This window comes from Muscardinus avellanarius (assembly GCF_963383645.1).
Source record: "Muscardinus avellanarius genome assembly, chromosome: 5".
Lineage (NCBI taxonomy): Eukaryota > Metazoa > Chordata > Mammalia > Rodentia > Gliridae > Muscardinus > Muscardinus avellanarius.
The window spans coordinates 58,765,393-58,786,228 of record NC_137790.1 but is presented as its reverse complement, the minus strand read 5'-3'; the positions used below and the strand labels follow the sequence as shown (position 1 = coordinate 58,786,228).

General features: G+C 36.6%; 1 protein-coding gene across 2 annotated transcripts in view; it reads left to right on the top strand.

Moving 5' to 3' along the window:
• The window catches only part of GUCA1C (guanylate cyclase activator 1C), a gene marked incomplete at both ends in the record, with an annotated part of 34,884 nt that overhangs the window by 5,462 nt on the left and 8,586 nt on the right, over positions 1–20,836 (top strand). Inside the window, 2 exons of one of the 2 annotated variants that reach the window (XM_080695580.1) lie at positions 12,744–12,893; positions 19,635–19,722. In XM_080695580.1, the coding sequence (XP_080551706.1) occupies positions 12,744–12,893; positions 19,635–19,722 (238 nt within the window). Of the gene's footprint in view, positions 1–12,743; positions 12,894–19,634; positions 19,763–20,836 lie in introns of both variants that reach the window. The other variant, XM_080695581.1, reaches the window with a different exon arrangement.

Sequence of the window (20,836 nt, the reverse complement as noted above, 5' to 3'; positions counted from 1 at the left end):
CAGTTACTCTGAATATTAATACATAAGCTCTCTGGGACATTCTATATCTAACCATAACACTTAGTTTATGCTCCTAGGCATGGAAATATGGACAATGGCTCAGCCTTGTCTTTCCTGCCTTGTAGAGTTTTTGCCCAAGCTTTTATAGGAGCAGGGATACTTGGTGTGTTTCCATCCAGGGAGCATATCACAGATGCTTCTGCTCTTAACACCTGCCAAGTCTGGTCCATTTTCACCCCTCTGGCCACTCTTGGCCCTTATAAAGCATTGTTCCTTCAACTAGTTTCTGGTAACTCTCTCTTCTTCCCCTTATTCCACACTTCTCCAGCCCATAGAATCATCATCTAGTTTGAGAATAACCAGAAGAAATCAGAAAAAAAAAAAAAACTGCCTCTGTGTATTTATATAAATCCCCTGTTATGGCCTAAATCCATTTAGGATTCATGTTCTACTCCATACTCACAAAGGTATTTACTTTTTTAGAATTAAGTTAATATAGCAGAAAAGCAGAAATCAAGAGTTCATTCTTGGTTCTTGAGTTTCAGTGGTTTTTCACCGGTTCATCTGGGTTTTGTCTAAATGCAGTATCATCATTAGCTGTTAAACTGGATAGATCAAAGCTCCTCTAAGAACAAACAAGTGTCGAGTGCAGAAAGGCAGGGGTAAGGCCATTTCTTACAAGCAAAAATGGTGTAATCACTGCCCAATTATTGGCACTAGAAGGAGGCGAGTGGAGAAAAGGGTCTAAAAGACTTGTGCAAAATATTAATATTTGCCTCTTTTGGCCTCCAGAGATCTCATTGAGAGAGGTAACTGGTTTCTTTGAATATGGTTTTGGAACTCAAACCCTGAATAGAATTAAAGTTTAGGCCAGAAGAACAGTTGCCTGCACTAGGCTTCATCTAAACACTGGGGAGAAAAAAGCAAAGTAAATTTTTAGTTTGCTATTTAAATTAGGAGCCTCAGATCAAACCTGGGAATCAGGAATGCAGGAATGAACGCATACATAGAAATATTTGTGTTTAACCTGTTATAGAAAGAGAAATAAGAAATGACAGTCTGTGAGCTTTGAATATATGGTTACTAATATATATATATATATATATATATATATATATATATATATAAAATAGTAGTTTACCTATAAATCTACTCATAAAAAATTTTTGCTTTAATGTATCAGAAGTCTTTGCTATTTTTTTTAATGAGCCTTTTGGTAAATCTCTTTATAATATGAATAACAGCCCAACATTGGTAGAGGTAGCACCTCAGGGAAAAATCAGTATTTCTGGGCTCTTAGTCCCAGCTATGACCCTCACTCGCTATGGTAATCTTACACAAAGCTATTAACCTCTTTGTGTCTCAAATTCTTCATTTCCAAATCAGGTATAATAAGACCTATCTTGCCTACATTATCATTGAGCTCCTGTGACATAATGTACTTGAAAGAACTTTGGGGGAAAATGCAGTATAGTCAATAAAAAAGACGGTATGTTTATCTGCAAAATGCAGATAACTCTACCTCAGCCCACTCAGGTTAGATAACGGTGCTGATTGACTCTTATCACACTGAAATTATATTTCCAGATGAAAAGGTGTTCTTGCTTTCTTCACCTTTAATTTATCCTAGTGCTTTGAACATTATTTGTGTTGTTTTGGACACCATTTGCCCCTTGCCATGGTCCTCAGTTACAGAATGAAATTAATTAAATGAAAATCATTTTAGTGTTCTTTTATTGTGGTTTAAACCAGGACACATGCCTGGGAGCATCCTCTTTATTTGAAATTCAGAAGTGACCTTTGATTCTCTGCTTCCTTAGCTTCTCTTTGTATAGAAATCCTTAAAAATTGGAGCAGGCAACCTACCTTTTAACTTGGATCATAGATGCTGCTATTCATTAACCCCTAACTACCTGCAGCCTCTTAACACTGCACTGGGTTGTTTGGTCTACAAAGTGACTACAATTACTGTCACTATTTCTAAGATGCATTTACTGGAAACAAGTGGCCACCTAGTCCTTTGCAGACCATTAAGCTATCATTTCTTAAGGGCAAAGACCAAGGCTACCTATTTCTAATCCACCAGCATAGAAGTTCTCAGAAAGCATTTCTTAATAAAATTGCTATTTGCCTTTTGAAATTAAAAAAGATGCATCTGTTGATGATAATAAAATATCTCACATGTATTTAGCAATTTATAACTTATAAGGAATTTTCACTTATACCATCAATCGTCGTTTTAGCTGAGCTTCTCACAGCATTTTAGCTGTTAAAGACATCAGCTTTACCAAGTGACATACATTTAAATATAAGTTGTGCTAGCTCATATATTTTAACAAAATCTGTTGAAGTTGTAGTTTTTAATTCTATGTAAAGCACTTATGAAAAACACCAGTGACTGGGCTTCCAATTCAGACAAACTGAATCAAAATAATATTTGTTTTGTTCTGTTGTTTAACATTGCACATGATTGTAATAGGCAGGCAGATATGACCTCCACTGCTATCCCACAAAGACTGCAGTTTAAATGTCAGAAAATGGTCCGAGGTCCATTTCCATCACCAAAGAACTGAATGCTGTAAAAACATTTAAAAATGGGATTCTAGGTAGACATGCTGGTACACACCTGTAATCCTGATACTTGGGAGGCTGAGACTGGAAGACTACAGGTTTGAGACCAGTTTCAGAAACTTAGGCCTGCAGCAACTTAGCAAGACACTATTTCAAAATAAAAAAATAAAATAGGACTGGGGTCTCTCTCTGGAAGATGAGTGCCCCTGTGTTTATTTGCAAATACCACAGGGGAGAAAAAGATTCTGGGTCCAAAACTTCTAATTTTCAAACAGCTCTTTTGACCCTTGTTTTAGTTATTGTCTTAGTAAAAAAAAAATACAGCCTCAAAGTATGTAATAAAGTTATATCCATTCCACTCTTGATTCTACCATTTTCTACATCCTTGACTCACCTCCTATATTCATTAAGGGACTTCGATTAAGACTTTTACATGGGAAATAAAAACTCTTAAGAAATAGTCTGATCGAGTTGGGGTGAAGCTGGGTTTTATTTTGTCTGTTACAATATGAGTTTAGCGAGACAGATGCTTACAGGAGTGAATTCATGTTGGCTACTTGCAGAAATTTCTTGCAAAAAGCTGCTGTTGCTTAATCCTTGATCTTCAGTAGTTGTCTCATTAGAAGTGATCTGACTTGGCCAATTGCATTGCCTAAGACTGACTTCTAATTCATACTGGACCAGACATCTGTTAAGCTGGCTACTTTCTGGAAACAGATGGTCCCAGCTTTGTTAAACTCAGGAAACCTATTAATAATCAGGTGCTTGTTTTATAAATATTAGGAGATTCCTTTTGTCTCAGAACCCTTGGATTTTATACAGTCATAGTCAAGAATGACTGTGACTGATATGCATAAAGATCATATTATAAAACCAATTTACCAAGTCAGCAGTGTACAGAAGTGAGCCTCTCCTTCAGACACGGCAGCAATTCTAGGTGTGATTAGAGATTACATTTGCTGTTAATATTAGTGTCTAGTGGTGAAAATGAGTCAGCTTATAAATCCGAAGCATAATATTTCTGTTAGAGATTTGTTTTCATTCACAAGATAAATTAATATATTTTTGCCTATTTTTATATTCCTAAAATATAAATTCAATAACATTGAAAATTATTGATTAGTCATATAATGTGCTCATACTAGCTGTGTGGATTTCCTTATTTCTGACCATCTGAGTAGCCATTTCCAGCAGCTGTGTCAATTCTCATGCTGCTACTGACCCATCATAGCTGGTAAAATGTCAATGAAATGTGTAAAGTGTAAAAGAAAAATATATCCAAATGCACTCAGGTTTGGAAACTTCATAAATTTTTACAGAAGTGTAGCAGGAAATTAATGCTGTAGGAGGAAATCATTGTAATGTGGATCTACAGTTTGGTTGACTTTTGTTGGAACTGTATTTTTTATTTTCCTCAATTAGAGGGTAGATAGAATATGCAGGGTTTACCATTAGTGGCCATAATAATTGTATTTCCACATTACTTTGGTTTCTGTTGTAGTTGGTGCTGGAGACCCCAAGGCCTTGTGCATGCTAAGCACCCATTCTCTCACTGAGGTACACCCCCAGCCTCCAGTGGACTTAATCCTGCTAGCACACTGGATGCTGTGTCTTAGCTATACTGGGTAGGGTCTCTTCAGGGTTAGATGACTTTATATGTATGACAGGTATTGCATTAGCACCAATAGTATCATTATCATCATAATCACTATTATGATAATTGTTAATGATAGCACTGCAGCCTGTTTCCCATCTGTAAATGAAGGTATATTTTTAGAATGAAAATTCTAGAACTTGAATCAATGAAATGAAGCCAAGTTTCCTCAATGACATTAGGCAATTTTTAATTTCATGACTCCAGCATCCAAAGCAGATGTCCCTGAAATATTTACTAAAATAATATTTCAGTATCTGTTTGTGGGGTCACTCAGGCAATTGGACAGAGAGGGAGCAAGGTGGGACTAAAGTGGGCACTGAACTCTGCAGTGGGATTTCACCCTGGGGTTTCATAGGGCCAGGAGTGTGGAGGGTTTAGTAAGGCTGAGATACAGATGTGAGGCCCCGGAGAGGGTGGGAAATGCTGAGCCAAGGCAAGGACAAGTTCCATAGCACAAGAGCTGTACATTCTCAGCCAAAAGTGTGGGTGAAGACAAGAGCAGGGTCAATGAAGGCAGGGCCAAGATGGACACACCAAGCCATGAGGGGCAGCTGGAAGATTTCCTAAGGACACTGTAGGCTGGGAAAGGCTATTGTCTTTGGGGTGCTGTGGGCTAAACCCATGGGAATGGACAGAATAAGTATTCATGAAAGGGACCAAAGAGCAGTCCTGCTGAGCTAGATAGAGCTGCAGGAGGCTGCAGTGGGATTCAGGGCAGGAAGGTGGTCCCCAGGGCCCTCTGGCATCAGTCTCTCTCAGAGGCCAAGCAGCTTATAGCAATCAGGTCACATTTTCCATAAGCGGCTCTTGGTTTAGAGATAACACAGGCTCCAAGGTGCAGATCTTCAGACACAAGTGTGTCTACCACTGAGTAGCTCCCACCAGGACTCCAGCATTGCACACTGCTTTGAATGTACCTCATCTACTCAAGTACTAGATAGAGACATGAGCTATAATGAGTTCTGAGGGCATTGTTGGGTACTACATTGAACAATGGCTAACTGGGTGTAAATGAGAAATTCAACTGCATGCTAGTTTTGTTACATTAGCTCACTTATTTAACTCCTTTAAAAGTGAATTCCATATTCTAAAAAATAAGAATAATAAGGCAACCTGCAAGGTTCCTAGCAGAGAGAGTGCCTGAAAAGTGACTAGTATGTGGCTTAGGACATAGATCTTTTCTTTTTATTTTCTTAAACTAATGGTGGCTGTTCTACTTAGTAATAATATTTTTTCTCATATGTGTGCAAGCTTTATAACTTAGCTTCTACTTGCACTTGAAATTGATCATATTCTAAAAACAGCTGTGATTATGGCAGGTCATGGACCTTCCCTGGAGATCATATATCCCACATGGATTTTCTGCTGGGCAGAAACTGCAGGATCTTGTTTTTCTTATTTTTTTATTGTATTAGACTTCTAATGTCTTATCTATTTAATGATGGAAAGGAAAGTTTAAACATATATTCTTAATGTCTTATCTTTCTTTTACCGATATAAAGTTAGTACTTATAGTTTCTATATACTTAGAGGACATGAGAAAACTTAAATTTGACATTCTCGTGTATATTTTTCTCTTTCCACTCTGTCTACAAAATGAATCCAAACTCACTAGTGGCCTAGAATGCTACCATGTTTCCACATCATGACCTCTCATTTAACTCTTCTTTGAAATCCACTCCATCCTTAACATATAGCATATAAATATATAAACGTGTTGAGATTAAGTTTATTTTTATTTTCATGCTTTCAAACGCTTCTTTTCTGAGGCTTACTTGAATGAGTTCTGGCTTTGCATGCCCTTAATAACTTCCCCTTTCGCAATTTCAAAGGCTATTCTGCCATTGACAAACTAATTATGAGAAGTATTGGTGGGATAAAAGAACAAAACGTTCTCATACTAGAGCTGGTGATGAAGGAACTGGGGGATGGAGACTGCAGAAGACTGAGCAATAGGGTACATGTGGACAAGCACACGGGAGAGGAAGGGAATGATGTGAAGAAATCTGTAGATTTCTTAACTTGTGTTTGTTCTAGAAGTGCAAATAAAGACTTCATTATTTTGAAACTAGTTTTCATTGCCGGACTGTGTTCTTATGAACGTAACATTATTCTGGGACTGAAATGTGTGAGTCATTTTTTTCCTAATAAGTCTTAATAAAGTTACACAAATTCACATTTGAGTAAGCCCCAATTTGAAAACCATTTTAGCATAATGTTCTCCTGTTCCATCCATTTCCCTGCTCTAAAGAGATGGCTGATGATAAAATTTGCCTACAAAGAACGATATAGATTAAGAAAAATAGCTTAAATCAGTGGTTCCCAAATCTTAAGATACATAAAATTCAATTTGGGGGCACTTTATTTTTTTTGGTACATTATAATTATACATGAACATGGGATTTGTTATGAAATAATCGTATATGTACATAGCATAATTTGGTCAATTTTATGCCACTGCACCTTGGGGAGCATTTTTAGATGCAGACTCTTAGACCATATCTCGAGCAGCTTCAATACAGGGTGTTCTTTATTGGGGCGGGTGAGGATCTAGGAATATGAATACTTCCTTATCCCCCATATGATTCTGATGCAGGCAATTTATGAACCCATTTCATCTCAGACCACAGACTCAGACATCTCCAGAGAGTTCTATGTGCCACAAGAGCCCCTGTAGCTCAGCTAATGGAAATATAAAGGATATTCCCTGAACCATCCCCAAAGAAATGTAGTTGGAAATACTCTATGCATTCTTCACATTTACAATGAAATCTTCTCACCTTCTCAATAATTATTCCCCTCTTCTGCCATGAAAATCTGTGGATTAAGTGAAGACAATATCAATTTTCTCTGATTTACAGAGAAAGCATTTACTTAAAATCTTCTCTAAAAGTAACAAAAACTTAAATCACACTTGCCAAAGGAATGCACAGTTCTACAAAATCTTAATAGAAAAACAATAGGGAAGAATCGCTGGCTGTGGGTTAATTTAGAATTAGTCTGTCGGCATGACAGAACGCTGAAGTGAAAATGGAATGCTTTGCTTTCAGAAGCTTTTGAAGGAGGATGCCCTTGTCTAAGAGGAAAGATTTTCTCATGCTAAACCAGCTTTGAGAGTAGATTAACCAGGCTGTTCACTTAAAAGCCATTCAGTGAAAATCTTTATACTGATCTCCTGGTTGGGCTTTCTCAGATCTCTTAGAGCCTCAGTCAGTTGAAGGTGGTAGGGCCACCCAAGGCATTGTGCCTAATAATAAAATACCTAATGTTCCAAAGGCAGCATAGCTCAATCTAGACTTGCCATTCATCATGCAGGTGACACCCAAAATTGTGATCACTGAGGTGGAACTCATAAAGTGAAACAAACCATCATCAAATAAAAGCTTTTTATGGGTGCACAGGAAGATCACCCTGCTAAGCCAGCCTTGCAGGAAGGGCAGCGCTGGCTGCTGTGACCCTTCAGTAAACTCACCCAATAATTGCCCAGGGACAGTTGTGTTGATCAACTAGCCCCAAAGACCCAGAAGAAAAGTCTTGGAGCAGATGTATCACTGGTTGAATACTGTCCACCATGTTTATGTCCTACAAGCTTCCAAAACTTTCTGATAATAATGGTCACATCTTGCCAAATCTGGACATCTGCTCTCTTAATGTCATGTTAAATAAATTTTGTCTACATAATAGCATACCTCTTGTTTTAGCCATAGCTCTGCTAGGGATTAACAAGGTGAATCGGTAGCAAATATTAAGAAGGACAAATGGAGAAAAGGTAAAAAGCCAATTGTGTTTTGTGTTGGAAAAATTTCCCTTAGGACACCTTTACAGCTAGACTCCCATCTCTTAGCAAAAGTCTTGCTTCTTATAAGAAATATAGAAGTTATTGACAGGGTAAAGAGTCCTAAGTTGTAAAGCCTAAGAATCTAACACCAGATGTAGTGATTTTTTTTTTACTATGAAAGTAACATATTTACAGTTTAGTATATGTGCTGCCGAAGCGAGCACCATATTTACAGTTTAGAAAATTATTTTAAGAGTAAATAAATTTTTGGCAAAGCTATAGTGATTAACACATTGGCTTCCAATATCTGACATAATGTGGTTATCTTATTAAAAAAAAATCATTATGTAGACAAACAGGCCTTGCTTCCCACTCCAGAAGTGCTGGTGATTCCCTAGTTTGTTTGTTTGTTTATTGTGATGGTACTGGGGGTGGAACCCAGGGCCTTTCTATCTATCTCCGGTCTATCTCCCAGACCTATTTCATATTTTATTTGGAAACAGAGTCTCACTAAGTTGCCGAGAGCCTCACTAAGTAGCTTAGGCTGGCTTCGAACCTGTGCAATCCTCCTGTCTCAGCCTCCCAAGCGTGGGGATTACAAGCATGCGCCACCAAGCCCAGCCCTAGTTTATTTTTTTTATAGACTTAGTAAAACTATTCACAAAAGCTCAAGACTCAAAAAAACAACAAATTGCTTTACAGACCAGGAAGTCCAACCCCCTGTATTTCCATTAGAGAGGGGTAATTTATATGCCCCATCCTGCTTTTGTTAATAGGTGTTTATTTCACACATATTCCAAATAGAATGCGGTTCACAGCATGTTTTCTTGTGCAGGATTTAGTACCATCAACATCTGGCCTTACACAGGAAAACAGCAGAGTGTTCACACTCCCCCTACCCCTTCTCTCTACATCTCTCTATGATGCTTTTCATTATACTGGAAGTCTTCACTAATACTGGAAGTCTTAACTAATAGTTAAGAAAAGCAAAATAAATGGAAGCTATTCAGATTGAGGAGGGGAAATAATTCTATCTTTATTTGCAAATGACATAATTGTCTATGTAGAAAATCCAAGAGAATTGGCCACATAAAAAATCCTCCTGGAACTGATAAAGAAGTATACAAGATTTCAGAATATAAAGACATTATACAAAAGTTAATCATTTCCCTATATGTATTTATGAGCATACTTTAAGCTATAATCTAAAGGTTGATCACATGATTTAGATGAAAGATTATTTATTTTGTTATGATTTTAGGCTCAGTCTATGTGAAGATGAGTACCACACATCTCAGGACTCAGTGTGATACTTCATGGGCTATGGCTCTTACATCACAAAGGCTGGGAGAGAGAGAGAGAGAGAGAGAGAGAGAGAGAGAGAGAGAGAGAGAGAGAGAGAGAGAGAGAGTGTGTGTGTGTGTGTGTGTGTCAGGCACTGTGCATACACAGGAGAAGGAACCAAATACAATCTCCAAGTCTCTATCCCCAGGGACCACCTCCTCCAGCCACATGCTACTGGCCTTTGTGGAAAATAAATAGATAAATTCATTACAATGGATTTGTCTACTTCTGGGATTACAACTCTCTTGATTCCACTATATCAGCCATGAATACTAATAAATGAACTCTTGGGAACAGTTTATATCTAACTATAACACTATATCAGTAATAAACAAGTGATATTTGATGATAAAAACACAATACCATTTATATTAGCCTCCAGAAATAAAATACTTACACATAAACCTAAAAAAAACATGTGCAAGATCTATGAGGAAAATTACAAAACTCTGATCAAAGAAACCAAAAAATTATCTGGAGAGGCAGAAGACCCAAATAGCAAACACAATCCCGAAGGAACAGAGTTAGAGAACTGATACTACCTGACCTCAAGGCATACAATAAAATATGGCAATCAAGAAAATGTGGTATTGGCAAAAGAATAGACAAAAAACAACATAATAGCGTGTCCAGAAATAAATCCACATAAGTAAATTCAACTAATAGCGTGTCCAGAAATAAATCCACATAAGTAAATTCAACTAATCTTTGACAAAGGAACAAAAGCAGTACATTGAAGAAAATACAATTTTTCAATAAATCGATATCTCCATGCAAAAAAAAAAATCGAGACAAAGAGCTTATACTCCTCACAAAAGTCTACCCAATAGAATGGAAACCAAAGTACCAAGCTAATGTATGTGTACCTATGTTCATAGCCACACAAATCATAATTGCCAAACTATGGAACCAGCCAAGATGTCTATCAATAGATAAATGGATTATAAAACTATAGGATATGTACATTTTACTCAGCCTTAAGAAGAACAAAATTATATCATTTGCAGGGAAATGGATAGAACTGGGGAACATTATGCTAAGTGAGGTTAGTCAGTCACAAAAAGTAAAAAATTGGATGCTTTCCCTAATGGAAAAGGGGTCACAGGAGAAACTCTAGACGAGGAAAGAGAATCCATAAATGAGCAAATAAATTGATCTAACTGAGAAGGATTGGAGGGGGAGGAGGAGGGAATTGAGGAAAGGCTAACTGAGTGATGCATACATGTATGTCTCTAGCATCTTGTACTCCATTAAGATGTATGGCTACAAAGCACCAATTTTGAAAAAAAGATAGACTACAGACTTAAATATAAAACATGAATCTGTAAAACCCCTGGAGAATAACCTAGGAGAAAATCTAGATGATCTTGAGCGTGGGGATGAGTTGATAAATACAACACTGAAGGCAGGATCCAGGAAGGAAAGAATAAGCTGGAATTCATTAAAATTAAAATTTTCTAACTACAAAGGACACTGTGAAGAGAATGAAAAGTCATAGTCTGGGGAAAAATACTTAAAAAACTATAGTTGCTTAAGAACTTATCCAAAATATACAAATGCCTCTGATAACTCAACAATAAGAACACAAAAAAGCCTAAAAGAAAGAAAAATTACTGATTGAGAAGTGAGACAAAGCTGGCTGTGGTGGTACACACTTGTAATCCCAGCACTTGGGAGGCAGAGACAGGAGGATCGCGCAGGTTTGAAGCCAGCCACGCTGGCTTAAGAGACCCTGTTTCCAAATAAAAATGTATATATAAAAAAAAGTACACTGAGAGTCCTCATTTAAAAAAAAAAAAAGAAGTGAGACAGAAAGCCAGGCATGGTGGAGCACACTTGTGATCCCAGCATTTGGGAGGCTGAGGGAGGAGGATCATGGTTCGTGGACAGCCTCAGCTACTTAATGAGGCCCTTTGCAACCAGTGAGACCCTATTTCAGAATAAAGAATATAAAGTAGGGCTGGGGATGTAGCTCGGAGGTAGAATGCCCTTGGGTTCCATCCCCAATACCACAAAAAAAGAAAGAAAAAAAGTTGGCCAAAGATCTTACCAAAGAAGGTCTACAGATGGCAAATAAATATGTAAAAACATGTCCAATGACATATGTTATTAGAAAATTGCCAGTTAATACAAGGCACTATTGCTACACATGTTATTGGAATGGCCAAAATCTAGAACATGGAAAATGCCAAATGCTGGCAAGAATGTGGAACAACAGCAACTCTAGTTAATTCTTTGTGAGAATGCAAAATTATAAGCCACTTCTGAATTTGGTGGTTTCTTAAAAACTAAACATATGTTTACCATACTGTCCAAATACCTTGGTATTACTCAGAGGAACTAAGAACTTATATTAACACAAAAATTTACACATGGATATTTATAGCATCTTTATTCATACTTGCTAATTGAAAGCAACCAAGATGTCCTTCAGTAGATGAATGGATAAGAAAACTTTGGGATTTTTCAGTGCTGTAAAGAAATGAGCTATCAAACTATGAAAAGATGTGGAAGAAAGCTAAATGTATATTGAGAAGTAAAAGAAGCTAATCTAAAATGGCTAAATATTCTATGGTTCTAATTATATAACATTCTGAAAAACGCAAAACTCTAGAGATAGTAAAAAGATTGGTGGTTCCTAGGGTTAGAGAAAACCAAACAGGCAGAGCACAGAGGACTTTTAGGGCAGGAAAACTACTCTGTATGAGACTACAATAATGAGTACATATCATTAGACATTTTTCCAAACTCACTGTATGTACAACACCAAACATAACCTTAAACTCCAAACTTTGAGTGACAAAAAAATGTGTCATGTAGATTCATTCGTTGTCATAAATATAACAACTCTAATGGGGGATATTGATAACAGAGAAAGCTGGACATGTGGATGGGTAGGGGCCATATAGAAATTATTGGTACCTTCTTTTTAATTTTGCTGTGAACCCAAAACTGCTCTGAAAATAATTCCCATTTTAAAAATCATTTATTTATAAAATTAAATTTAATTGTTTCTATTAAAATTACCTACATATGGTTTTGTTTTGTTTTGTTTTTGGTGGTGGTACTGGGGTTCCTGGAAGCCCTTCTACCTCCGGGCTACACTCCCAGACCTATTTTATATTTTTTTTGAAACAGGGTCTCTTATGCCAGCGCGGCTGGCTTCGAACCTGCGCGATCCTCCTGTCTCCGCCTCCCATGCGCGGGGATTACAAGCGTGCGCCACCACGCCCGGCCTACATATGTCTTTTTAAAATAAAGTACTAGAGAAAAGTTTATGCGGAATTATTTGGGTTATATTAAATTGTGTTCTAAGCCTTGCTCATGAATGATGACTTCTCAGTATGAAACAATCATTCTTATTTACTTTCTTTTCCACCTTGCTTTCCATAGGATGGATTTATTGACTTCATAGAGTTTATTGCTGCTGTAAATCTAGTTGTACGAGGAAAAATGGAGCAAAAATTGAAATGGTATTTTAAGCTGTATGATACCGATGGAAATGGCTCTATTGACAAAAAGGAACTCCTGAACATTTTTATGGTAAGTGGGTAGAACAGTATCCTTTGATGTTATCTAGTTAATCCAATATTCCTCCAAATGGCATAGCTGGCCTCTTTCTATGCGGCTGGCTATTCTTGGGATATACAGGTTGATTTGCTGAGGTGATCTAAGTTTCACTTATCCTTTTGGTTACTGAGTGTGAAACTGCAAACTAGCATTTTCTTCTGGTGCAGTCCACGCTGAGGTTCACAAATATAGTAGGAAATTAGGATACAAATAAAATAAATACTATGCTCTAAAATAACTTAACATTTTCTCTGCCTCACTATCAAAAGTCTTTGGGAATCAGCTAAACTCTAAGATAATTTATAAATATATAGTAAGATAAATAGAATAAAAGTGGAGGTGTGTGAGGAATAATCTTTCTGGAAGCTGAACTAAAGTATTTCTAAATCAGCAAATGTAGAATTAACTAAAACCTGAAAAGAATTCAACACTGATACTATTACAACTGTAATCTCACAGTGTCATTCACCAACACTCTCACACAAAAAATGTACCAAGATGCCCTTTGCAATTAAACTTTGTAAGCATTAAAATTCAGAAATCTTGCATATACCTCACATGGTGCAACACACAATTAGGAATAGAAAATATTCTATATTGTTCAATCCATATACAATTTATAATACCCTTCTTAAGACTTAGATGGACCTCAATACAATAATACTGGGAGACTTCAACACACATCTCTTAATAGAGGTCATCCAGACAAATAAAGCAGAAGGACTCTTTAGACATAAAGGATACTATAAAGAAAATAGATCTGACAGACAGTTACAGAATATTTAAGCCAACAACAGCTGAATACATGCTCTTCTCAGTTGCTCATGGGTCCTTCTCAAATATTGACCATATTCTAGGCTACAAAGCAAATATTAGCAAATTTTAAAATTTATATAATTATATGCATTTTTCAGATAATAACAGATTTAAATCAGAAACAAACAACAAGGATAACCATAGAAATTACATAAATATATGGAAACTGGATCATATGCTTTTGATGAGGACTGGATCAAAGAAGAAATAGAGGAGAAATTTTAAAATTTACAGAATCAAATGAAAATAGATATAGAGCCTACTACTATAAAAGCAGTTTTAAGAGAAAACTACATTGTTGAGTGGCTACATTTAAAAAAAAAAAATTCCAAATAAACAAGCCAATGATACATCTCAAGGCCCTAGAAAAATAGAAACAAACCAACTCCAAAACCATACGAAGGCAGGAAATAATTAAATTCAAAGCTGAAATAATGTGTTAGGAAGTAAAAAACAATAATGATAAATATTACAAAAAGCTGGTTCTTTGAAAAAAATAAACAAAATTGATAAACCCCTAACCAACTTGACCAAAACAAAAAGAGAAATAACCCAAATTAATAAAATGAGATATGAATAAGAAGATATCACCACAGAAGGTACAGAAATCCAGAGGATCAATAGGAATTATTTAAAAAACTCGTATTTTAATAAATGGGGAAAACTATATGAAATTCACAAATTTCTAGATACATACAACCTAATTAAATTGAATGAAGAGGATATAGCAAATATAAAGAGACCAATAACAAAAAGTTAATAATAAAAACCTTCCAACAAGGAAAAGCTCAGGTCCAGATGGATTTCCAGTCAAATTCTACCAGACCTTTAAAGAGGAAATGATCCCAATGTTCTTCAAATTATTTCATGAAATAGGAAGTGGTAGAATCGTCCAAACCCAGATTTCAAATTACATGACAGAATTATCGGAATAAAAACAGCATGGTGTTGGCATAAAAACAGACTCATAGACCAATGGAATATAACAAAAGGTACAGAGACAAATCTGTATTCATGATCTATATACATATGGCTAATTTTTGACAGATATAAAAATGTATGTTGAAGAAAAGATGCCCTTTTCAACAAAAGGTGTTGGGTAAACTGAATATCTGTATATTGAAGAATGAAACCAGACTCTTATCTCTCGTCCTGAAGAAAGCTCAACTCAAAATGGATCAAAGACCTAGAAATTAGATCAGGAAACTATGAGATTACTAGAAGATCAGTTACATCATTTTCAGGGAAATGGATGGAACTGGAGGACATTATGCTAAGTGAGATTAGTCAGTCACAAAAAATAAGATGCTTTCCCTATATGTGAAAGCTAAGGAGAAATGGGTCATAGGAGGAACTCTAGATAATAAAGGAAATCCTATAGAGGAGCAAACGAGACAACTTAAATGAGGAGATGGGAGGAGGGAAGAAGGAAATTCTCTAAAACACGCAACGTACTTAAACATATCAAAGTCAACCACTAAGCCAAGCAATGGAAGAAGGGATGGGGAGGGAATGAGTTGGGAATTGGGTAGGGGTTAAATCGGTGATGTGTACATGTATGTACACACAAGTTTTTTACCCCAATATGATGTATGAATATAATGCACCAATAAAAAATTTTTTAAAAAAGAAATTACTAGAAGAAAAAAGAACCAATTCTCCAACATATAGGCACTGGTAGAAGCTTATTCAATAAAACCCCTAAATCCTAGGATAGAAAACAAAGAATCAATAAACGGAATAGCATCAAATTAAAAGCTTCTGCACAGTAAGAGAAACAATCAAGAGCCTGAAGAGAGAGCCTACATCATGGGATAAAAAAAAACTACCAACTACCCCTTCAACGGAAGACTAAAATCTAGAATATACAAAGGGTTCAAAAAACTTGTATAAGAAAGATAGCCCAACTAGTAAATGGGCAATGGAACCTAATAGATTCTTCTTAGAAAATAAATACAAATGGTCAACAAAAATACAAAAAAAAATCAACATCACTAACAATCAGGGAGATGCAAATCAAAATTAAACAGATTCAATCTTTATTTAAGAATCAGTATTGTTTACTTTTGGTCAGGAAAGACAATTGTTAAGAATAAAACTTTTATGATTTATATCACAGAATTACTTTGGATTAAAAATAAGCTTTAAGAGGAAAATATTTAAATAAATTAGTGCATACACACTGGAATATATACTTTTAAAAAGTTAATGGCCAGCCAGGCGTGGTGGTGCACATTTTTAATCCCCTTGCTTGGGAGGCGGAGACAGGAGGATCCCGCAGGTTTGAAGCCAGCCACGCTGGCTTAAGAGACCCTGTTTCCAAATAAAAATATAAAAAAGTAGGTCTGGGAGCGTAGCCTGGAGGTAGAAGAGTTTCTACCAGGAACCCCAGTACCACCAAAAAAAAAAAAAAGTTAATGGCCTATGAACATTCCTTCTATATAATGAAAAGTAAATAAAACAACAGGGTAAAGCATAATATTTTCTATATACAATAAGGATATTAAAATGAAATTTCATCCAAGTATCAAAAGATTGTAAAGAAATACTATACTAGAATATATTTAGAATTTACAGAGGGGATACTTCTATCTTAATCTTACTTCAAAGTACAAAATAATCAAGAGGTTTATTTCAATTTTTTTAATCATACATGATGATGAAGTTTAGAGTGATAGAGATATACATGCACACAGCATTCAGGGAGTTTCTCCCTGGCTCTCACCCCACTCTCTTGCCCTTCCATGCATGCCATTTAGATTGGCATTGATAAATTTATGTATGTATACCATGTCTATTGAAATGTTTCCTTCATTGAGTCTCCCTCCTCTCATCTACCTTTCACTTAAGCCCCACATATAAGGAAAAATACATAACCTTTCACTTTTTGTGACTGACTAATCTCACTCAGCATAAAATTCTCCAGTTTCATCCATTTCCCAGCAAATGATATGATTTTATTATTATTTACGGCTGAGTAGAATTTCATTGAGTTATTATATTCTATAAGTCTGTAATCCATTCATCTTTTGTTGGAACCTAAGCTGGTTCCATAGCTTGGCAATTATGAATTGTGCTGCTGTAAACATAGATATGCATGTGTTACTGTGGTGGTCTGATTTCAATTTCTTTGGGTAGATACTCAAGAGTGGCATTGCTGGGTCATGTGATAGATTCATTACTTTGAAAGTGGTTGCACTAATTTGCAATCCAACCAAAAACTGTATCAGAGTTTCTATTTTCCCATATATTTGCCAGCATTTCTTATTACTTATATTTTTAGAGATTGCCATTTTAAATGGGGTTAGATGAAATCTCAGTATAGTTTTGATTTATATCTATCTGATTGCTAATGATGTTGAATATTTTTTCAAAATTTTTGTCCATTTGTTCTTTAGTGAAGTATCTATTTAATTCACTTGCCCATTTTTTTGACTGGGTTATTTGGTGGGGGTTGGCAGTAATTTTCTTAAGTTATTTGTATTTTCTAGATGTTAGTTTTCTATTGGAGAAGTAGCTGGAAAGATCTCTCATACTATTGGCTCTCTAATAAGGATTTTGATAGTTTCCTTGGAAGAAAAGCATTTTGAGTAGGACTTTTGGTAATTTTTTTGGTAGGCTCACTGGAGTTAATAACATGGGTAATAAGTCTAAAGAAACTCACCATGACACCTCAGTGGAGGGTGGTTTAAAAAGTATTTGAATTCTCAGGATTTGTTAGAGCAAAAGATTCTATTGTGTTTTCCATGGATCCTGTGTAGAAGTCTAAGAGGAAGCTGGGATAGAATCGTTTTATCTCTTTTCTAGCAGAGCCAGCCAGAAGAGAAAGGGAGATGAAACCAAAGGCACTTAGCAGTGTTTCTAAACCAGGGAGATTCCTACTTAGAGGACTTTTATTTAGTTGAAGAGTCAGGAACAGTTTGGTGCTCTTGCCATCAGTTTATTAAAGACTAGGAATATAGAGATGCTGATGAACATCAACAGTGCTAATCCTGAACAAGAAATAATTGTTTAGTCCAAAATTTCAATTCTGTGCATGTTGAGAAACTGACCTGGAAAGGGACCAGCTGAAATAAATATGCATGATTTAAGCCTAGAAAAATCATAGGAGAATAGTGTCAGTAATGGGTGAGGGAGTGTCTTAGAGAAAGATTGGACTTTCAATATCTGCAGCCCAGAGAGCCCTGAAACTCTCTGACCATGATGGTACCTACCAAGTAAGAATTTCCTGTCCCCATTTCTCTCCTGCTTCCTTCTGCTCTAACACAAGGAATACTCAGAGATTAGCAGAGTGAGAAGGAGTCGACATACTAAATGAGAATGGAAAAGAGGAAAAAAGACTATTCCCCTCACCCTGCTTCACTTATAAGAAAAAGAGAACGAGAAAAAAAAACATGCTGGAAACCCTTCCAAAAGTATTATCCACTTAGGTCTCATCAAACTCCAAATCAGCATTTCAATCTCCCTTGTATTACCTGGATAAGGGTGATGGACAAGTTGAAAATTCACAATTTTTATTATGCATCTTATACACAGTCAGTTATTAGTTCAAGATGTGGGGCTACTAGGCATCTAGACAAATTTCTAGGCTTTTGGCGCTATACTGGTTTGTATTTAAAATGATTCTCCAGCACTCACAGAAACAGGTACAAATGTTGGAATTGGGACTTGGTTGCTAAGGAAGGGCCTATGGAGTGCAGACTTAGGGATTGTATGGTCCCTCTTCCCCTTGCTCACTACCTCTCTTGCTTCTAGCTTCCATGATGTGAGAACAGAGCCCTTTGTATGCTTTATTTCTGCTCTCCTCTCCCATACACAAACTTCACTGGCTTGGCATGGACTGACCCCTGAAATCTCCAGAACTATGAGCAAATAGATCTTCCTTTTCTCTAAGTTGTGTGGTTAGTTATTTTGGTATATATCAGCAAGAATGTCGACCAAGACAATAGCCTATGCCCCAGACACTGAGAAACCCTAAAAGTGTTCATCTAATATGATGCTATATGTGTGTAATGGTTACCTGTAAGCATTGTCCTGTTTTTTAACTATGAGGTCTGTGAGACCAGGACCCACAAAGCCCAAGAGTAGAGTTTAAGCACAATTATAACTGTCAATTTCACAATCAAGAATAGCAATGGTTGTGAAGCATTAAGAGAGGTAGTCTTATTTAAGACTGTGCCCTCTCATTGAAATATGATGCCATCCATTTTTATAAAGATTCCTTTATTCCAGTCAAGATAGTTATGTCCAAATTCCCAAATGACTAATCCTCTTTCATTTTATTATAAATTTTTATGTCAAATATAGGTCACTTAATTTAATTGCCTTAAGGGGGGGGTCTAAATCTTTCTTGGAAGGCTGAAAAATGTCATTTTCCATGTCTCTCCTAAAAACTTGTATGATGAAGAGGTACAGGCAGAATGTGAGAAAAATTCATCATCCTTCTAAGGCATTTGAATTGGTCTTCCAAGGAACCAGAGATGCCAATGGCAGAAGCCAGAGAGGAAGCCTGAGATGCTTACAGTGTTCTGGCCATACTTTCATGCTCCTCTCTAAGATCCAAATGAATCAATCTGAAATTAAAAATTATGCCTTTTTTCAGAATTTTTATAATCATGACCACTACAATATCTTCTCCAAGGGGCTTTTAGCATCTTTTGTTACCTCATACACTGAATGGATCCCTTTAGGCTATATAAAATAAAATTTTATACTTTATTCAGTTAATTAAAATTTCAAGCCCCATCACCTAGAACTTGTAGTCTTTTCTCTTTATTTTTAGTCATTGGAACAGGTTGGAGAGCAAATCTAACAAAAACACACCCAAAAATTATGTGATATTGGGGCAGAAATGTTACAAAAAGTATTTGAAATCTCTGATTTAATGTTTCCTTACAGTCTGTACAAGCCCTCAATGGCCAACAAACTCTGAGTCCAGAGGAATTCGTCAATGTGGTGCTTCATAAGATTGATATAAACAATGATGGTAAGAGAGCTATTTTTCTCTGGCTCACTTTTCCTGCAAAGTAGGATATGGTAGTGGTGGAGACTATCATGTAGACAAAAGCAAGAAATACCCAAGAGATTTCTAGTTGTGATTTGAGCTTTGTAATCTGACCAGCCCAGTGTTCTCCACTCAGTACAGCACAACTAAGTAAATCTAAATTGACCATGCTTAAATTCAATGTGTGTTTCTTGACACTTTGGAATATATAAAGAGGAGTTAGGAAGTCCTTTTTTCTGTTTCAAAGCAGAAAATTTGGCAGTGTGACAAACACAGGCTATCAGAAGAAGGTTAAAGTGAAAGGATAAAAAGCATGAAGAACCTGGGTGTGGTGGCACACGCTTGTAATCCCCGCACTTGGGAGGCGGAGACAGGAGGATCGCGCAGGTTCAAAGCCAGCCGCGCTGGCTGAAGAGACCTTGTTTCCAAATAAAAATATAAAATAGGTCTGGGAGGTAGAAGGGTTTCCAGGAACCCCAGTACCACCACCAAAAAAAAAAAAAAGAAGAAGAAGGAGAAGAAGGAGGAGGAGGAGGAGGAGGAGGAGGAAGAGGAGGAGGACGAAGAGGTGGAGGAAGAGGAGGAAGAGGAAGAGGAGGAGGAAGAGGAAGAGGAGGAGGAAGAGGAAGAGAAGGAGGAGGAGGAGGAGGAGGAGGAGGAGGAAGAAGAAGAAGAAGAAGAAGAAGAAGAAGAAGAAGAAGAAGAAGAAGAAGAAGAAGAAGAAGAAGAAGAAGAAGAAGAAGAAGAAGAAGCGGTAGCAGCAGTAGCAACAGCAGGAGAATTCTGGTCATGGTTGTCATCAAGCCAAAGTAATCCCTTAGAATCAGTCTGCTCACCATAGTCACTAATTCCATTAGACACAAGAGTGCAGTAGAGACCATTGTTCCTAAGGTGAGTGTGACCATTTATACTCATCTAAAGTGGCAGTTCCGTGTGGCAGGACGGGACAGTGAGCAGGCGGGAGGCAGAGGGCGACTTGAAAATAAAAATACCATAGTGAAGGAGCCAAATGATTGGATGATAGTATAATTTTCAGAAAGACAAATTGGAGAAATATCAATAGAAATAATCTTTCTTCTTTACTGAAAGACCTAGT